This window comes from Crocuta crocuta, unplaced genomic scaffold (genome assembly GCF_008692635.1).
Source record: "Crocuta crocuta isolate KB4526 unplaced genomic scaffold, BGI_CrCroc_1.0 scaffold84, whole genome shotgun sequence".
Classification (NCBI taxonomy): domain Eukaryota; kingdom Metazoa; phylum Chordata; class Mammalia; order Carnivora; family Hyaenidae; genus Crocuta; species Crocuta crocuta.
In genome coordinates this window covers 1,586,447-1,592,653 of record NW_027530213.1, presented here as the reverse complement: position 1 = coordinate 1,592,653, position 6,207 = coordinate 1,586,447, and the positions used below count along the sequence as shown (strand labels likewise).

Below are 6,207 nucleotides of genomic sequence, written 5' to 3'. Positions count from 1 at the left end.
CTCTCGGAAGGGACGTTTCTCGAACGGTCTTGTGGGGCCTTGGGCTTGACCCCCGCCCCCACGAAAGATCGCTCGCTTCGAGGACCCGAAACTCCTAAAACTGAGAGTCGCGCCGTCCTCAGGGAGGAGAACGCCGGCCGGCCGAAGCTTTCCCGGGGAAGGGGAGCACTGATGCGGGGAAGCCACAGGTTGGGGGGGCGAGGCCCAGGGCCTTCGGACACGGACCCTCTCCGGCTTGGAGGCCTCAGTAAACGTCCACCGAGACGGAAGGAGGAATCCCTAAGGCCGAGCCGCAGCCCTGGGAGAGCCCCGCAGACGGAAACGGTTAAGGAAAATGCAGAGCATCGCCGAAGGTGTACCCCTCGCCAGTCCGGGAAAGCGGCCCGGAGCCGGCGATGACTTGGCCCGAGGGGAAAAGGGGTGGGAGGGAGCGGGCGGTACCGGCGGGCAGCAGCCCGCTCCGAGGAGGAGAAGCAAGAAACTTGGGGCGACACAAAAGGGGAACCTCGTGGAGTTCGGATTCGAGGTTAAAGCAGTGGCCGAGGTCTTTCGCCTTTTCATTGCCGTGCTTGGCTTCTGGCCTAAGTGGATTCAGCAGCATAACCAGGGCATCCCATTCTGAGCCCTAAAGAACGGCGACGAGCAAAACAAATACCCCTACCCTCAGCGGGGGGTACGTTGTCATGCTAATGCCTGCTCGGCTAATGCCCGTCCCCTGTTTACGGAGGTTAAACATAGTGGTTCAGATAAGGTTCAGGTGGGGCTGACCCTGGGTCTTGTGCAGCTGTTAGAGGTATGAGTAAATCACTTAACCTCTGAGCCTGTTTCCCTCACGCGTGAACTGTAAAAAAAAATATTTGTGCCTACTTTGTAGGGTTGTGAGCATTTACAACCCTATGCGTTAATATGTGTTCCTACCATATAGTAATCAGCACTGTGTCCGTGCTGGTTTTTGTAATCATTTACACCAAATAGCAAAACGTGTATATATGTTTGTGAACGAACAGCCCAAACTTGTTCAGACAAGCGCCTCAGTAGCGCGTTCTGTTAATTCAGCAAGCACTATCAAGTAATGGAGACAAAATGATGAAAGGATAAGCCACAGCATTGCCCTCAAAGATTTCAGTGTCTTTTAGGAGAAACTGATGTAAGCAAATCAAGACAAAATTTAGGGCAGAGAGAGGAGACCAACCTGCCTATGGGGGGTGGGGGGTGATGTTAGATTTGAGTCTTCCCAACTTCTGTCGAAAGGGATTCCAGGCATCTGAACTACAAAGGGCCAAGACATGAGTAAGATTTCAATTTTAAGGAACTCGAGTTTAGTAGAATTATTTAGGTTGACTTTGGAGATGTGGATGGGACCCACTAAGTCAGAAGTTAACATTGTGAAGGAAAAAAAAAAAGTTAAAATTGGGAGCAGTTGAAAGTTCTGAGCCAGGAAGGCTGTGTTTTAATTTTAGGATAGATTTGAGAGGATTAAGACCAAAACCACTTAGATGACCCTTTAATCAAAAAGAAATAAAGTTGCATCCAGGTACTGGATATAAGGACCTTGAGGCAAGACGGGAACAGAAACATATTGGAGGTTAAGTCGGCAAGGTGAGGTTGAAGTGGAATGAGAAGAAGTCTCAAGTTTGGGACTTAGTAGGTCAAGGTTGTGCCACAAAGATAGGAGATACAGGCTGTAGCTCAATTGTTAAGATGAATAACTGCTTTGCACAACTTGATTGTTTGAAGTTACAGCACATGTTCCAGTGGGACAGGATGGCCTGATGGTATGAGACTACCACTTAGCAAGTGACAAAGACATGAAAAAGGAACAGTTTAAGCTTTCAAAGATTAATCAGGGAATTGCATATTTCACTTTCGTGTTTTTGTTTTTGGATTGTTTGGTTTTTTTTTAAGATTTTCTCTTTAAGGAATCTCTACACCCAACATGGGGCTCGAACTCACAACACTGAGGTCAAGAGTCCCCCACTCGCTCCACCAACTGAACCCCAACATATTTCCCTTTTTAACAATATCAGAAAAGTAAAAGGTTTTAAAGAAAAAATAGCCCCCAAAACATATACTAAGAATGTATATCCCAAGTACTGGTCATTGTCCAAAACGACAATTGTGTGGGCGGCCTGGCAACCATTAAGAGGCATCAGAAGTGAGGACAGTTTTCCTTTGCAAAAGCCCTGCTTGTCCTTTTACAACCTACTCTGATGTCCATGACAAATACTGTTTGTAGATTTGAAAGGGAGACACAAAGATTCTGATAAGAGGCAGAATGTGTCCCCTGTTCAACTCTCAAATAGTAGAGACCCAGATTTGACTCCCACTTCTGCCAGTGACCAGGGGGAAAGGGGGACATACTCTTCATCAGCAACTCCACAGTGGGGGCCTGCCAGGAGTCTCCAAACAAGGCATAAATCATGTTTGCATCACCACACACACACACACAACTAAACCCAAGCCGCTTCCAATGCAAACACTAAGATTTGCTTCTGGGCAAATGGAAATAGCTTGAGTTTCAGCACAGGAAAGCTATATGGACTGCTAAATTCTAGAATAGTTGCCAGATAAACAAGGGTTGGAAGATCTTAACAGCTAGTGACATCAGCTCTAATGCTGTCACCCATCTCCCCTGTAGGAGAACCGTAACATTTTAGTCATTGACAAGCAACCCCTCTCCTGGATAAACATCACTGATCCTTAGTCAGGTGCCATTAATACTCTCACTTCCCAGCTGATAAAGCCAAGAGAGACTGAGAAAGGTCCCCAGGGCACACAGCCAGGCTGCAAACCCAGCTGGGACAGAACCACCTTAGACCGAAGCCTCGCTCTGCAGAATTCTCTCTCCCCTCACCACACTTCACTAAGGAGGAATCAGAGCCTGAATAAGAGGGGCTCACACAAGACCACACAGGTTGTGCGCTGCACGAGAGCTGAGGTTGGGAATGCGCAAGTACGCGCACGATCTCATTTATCACAGGCAGCTCGGAGGTGGATTCTGATCTCATTTTAAGCATGAGGAAACTGACACTTAGAAAATTCAACTACTCGCCTAAGGAAGTAGAATCTTACAAAAGAAAAAAATAAAACAGAATCCAGCGGGACCTTCCAAGTTACCACTTCGGAGTTGCAAAAGCGTATCTGGAAAATGGTGAGCAAACCAGAGTCAGGGCCAACTTTAAAAGAATAAGAACATGAGATCTGTGGACATGGTGCAAAGAAAATTGTATACCGAATTCAAATTCTAATATCAATATGTCTATGCAAATGTGCATAAACGGTAAATTGTTTCATCCAGCAGTGACTGTTAATGTATGCACAAGAATGTAGTTCTGAGGGACACAGTAAAGTAGGTGACGCCGGACCTACAGAAGAATGACCCCCCTTAACTAAATCAGGACACGGAAGTGAAATCAAACGCACACAGAAACTTGCATCATTTTATTCATTTCACAAAAATGGTGTGAAAAAAAAAAAAAGCCTTCTCTAAGACGGGCAGTATCCAGTAATCATTGGTTCCCGGGCTTCGGTGAGCTAAATCTCGAGAAGAGTTAACATCTTGATAGGTTTCCAGCGGATTCGAGAGGCAGGGGCAGAACTGAAGGTAAGCCCCCAGTCACTAGCAGACCTTGAATCTGATTCCCGACACCACTCCCCCACTTCTTCCCAGTGTCCACGCTTCTTCCCTCGGGACCCTTTCCTCCCTTTAAATCTGAGCCAACTAGCTGTCCGCTTAATGCTACTTGTCCCTGCCTCCTTCAGCAAATTGCTTCCACATTTATCCCTCCCCTTCCTGGCTTCTGCCTCTCGCCTGACACTGGCTTCTGTCCCTATGTGTTCCCACGTTGCAGGCACTGGCCCGTGTCTGTGTCCAAGTCTTACCAGTTCTTTTGAAATGTTTCTCAGGGCGTTAGAGAGAACACAGTGTGATTGGACAAAGACCTTGGGAACATGGGAGATGGAATCCAAAGATGTCTGTGTTTGCGCTTACTAGTTGAGCAAACTCTCTGACTCAGTGTTCGTTTTGGGTTTTTTCCATCATCTTTAAAATGGGGGTAATAACAATAGATAGCATTGAAGGTTTCTGTATTGAGGACACTGCACTAACCCATGTACCCGTATTATTTAATGCTATGGGAGAGCTAGAAAACATGACTAGTTTGTGAGCATTTCAGAAAGAATGGCTATAAAGCTCTCTGCACAATGCCTAGCTCTCAACGTGATACTATTAACGTAAAAATTATTTTTCTCTCCATTCCCTAAGTCACCGAGTCTTCTCAAAGGTCTCCTGAATTCCCTGTCCAATTCATCCTATTACAACTTTTACACTTAAGTACAATGCAAAGCATTCTCTATTCAGGCCCGTATTGTTCCCAGTCACCTAAAGCCCAACTCCGGGCTTTGTTTTTAAAGCTGTGCGGGATACTCACAGTGGCTTTTTACCCACTTCCCCTTGGTCGGGTCCCCAGGAAAGCTGACTGCACCATTCAGCGGGGCTCTCCCTTCCTCCCACGGGGTCACCCAGCAGAAGACCCCAGAGGGAGACGGCCGAGCAGGAGGAGGGTGAGGGCGGGCTTCTGTTTTCCCAGTGACTTTCCTACCAACCCACAGGTTGCAGTTTCTGTAACGAAAGCCACAGGGCATGTGGGACAGCCCTGTCTCCACACAGCGACGCCCTCTGGGTTTTAATACCTCTGCCTCCCCTGGCCCTTTAGGACTTGGGCCGCTCTTCCCAGCCAGATGGGAGCCACTGGAGGGGGCCCCCCCACTGCTTTAGTGCCCCTAACTAAAACTCCCTCTGCCTCCCTATTTCTTCCTTGTCTCTGTACATCTTGTCCCGTAGCTTGAAAGGATCTACCTAGATCCCTAACTCCTTCCTTCACGAAACCTTTCCTGAGTCCTTTGGGTCCTTGCTCATCTCTTTTCAAAAGCCCTAGAATCATCTCTTTTAAAGTCACACACGCAGGGACGCCTGGGTGGCTCAGTCATTTGAGCATCTGACTTCAGCTCAGTTCGTGATCTCGGGGTTTGTGAATTCGAGCCCCACATCGAGTTCTCTGCTGTCAGCACAGGGACCTGCTTCAGATCCTCTGTTTCCCTCTCTCCCTGCCCCTCCCCTGCTCATCTTCTCTTTCTCTCAAAATAAACAAACATAAAAAAAAAGAAAGAAAGAAAGAAAAACCCGCACACAATCAGTAAGCCCTGATGAGCCCACCTTCAAAACTTATCTAGGATCTGAGCTCTTCTCACCTAGGTGAACACAGCAACCTCCCTTCCTGCTTCTCTGTTATCCTGTAGCAGCCTAAAACCTGAGGTTTCAAAACCTTCACATGGCTCCCATCCGACCCAGAGGAGAAGCCCAAGTCCCGCAAGGCCTCCACGATCTGGCCTGTCTGGTGCTTCTGTGACTTCTTGTCCCACTACTCTTCCCTTTCTCACTCTGCTCCGGCCACCCTGGCCTCCCTGTCCCCAGACTTGTCAGGCACGCCCCTGCCTCAGGGCCTTTGAACTTGATGTTCTTTCGGTCAGGAAAATTCTTCCCCTAGAAAACCACTGGCTCAGTTTCTCACCTCCTCTAAGTCTTGGCTCAAAGGTTACATTTTCAGTGAGACCTCCCCTGACTACCCTAAATAAAGTACAACTTACCCCCACCCCGTGCCCCCACTTCCCTTCTGTCCTGCCTGCTTCCTTTCTCGCCCGCAGTAGCAGCACTTTTGACCTTCTACCCTGCTGTCAAAGGTGCTCGGCAGTGTGCTGATCGCCGTCTCCTCCCGCTTTCTGAAGGCAGGCTGAGATTTGCTGTCTTGTTTTGCTCTCTGATGGATCTCCACAGCTACAACGAAGCCTGACGGAGGGTAGATACACACCATGCATTTGTTGGATGTTAAAAAAAAAAAACATGCTCAACTAGATGGTCCCTCAAATAGGAGATATTTCTGCTCTCAACATGAATCTTTTTGGATGGTGTGGTGGTTTAGTCGGAACAGAGCCCACAACAACCTGTCGGCTCACGACATACCAGGAGACGGGGCCCTGAAGTCAAGGCCAACAGAAATAGAGTTCGCAAGACCAGAGACGCTCTCTTGCTCTCCACAACAGCTTTCCACGGGGCCCTACGGAACAAGGGCTTTCTCTCAAAGGCAGAAGTCATCAGAGCCTAGAGAGAGGAAGGGCGGGTGGAAAGAGCGTATTCAGAAGGAAGGGAGG

At 48.2% G+C, this 6,207-nt stretch overlaps 1 protein-coding gene across 1 annotated transcript in view; it reads right to left on the bottom strand.

Annotated features, from left to right (window-relative positions):
• BRWD1 (bromodomain and WD repeat domain containing 1) overlaps positions 1-5,870 on the bottom strand; it is a 120,359-nt gene extending 114,489 nt beyond the window's left edge. Inside the window, 4 exon segments of the mRNA XM_077765488.1 lie at positions 63-298; positions 442-625; positions 4,444-4,621; positions 5,647-5,870. Of these exon segments, the coding sequence (XP_077621614.1) occupies positions 63-298; positions 442-625; positions 4,444-4,621; positions 5,647-5,870 (822 nt within the window).
• Between the last annotated feature and the right edge of the window lie 337 nt (positions 5,871-6,207).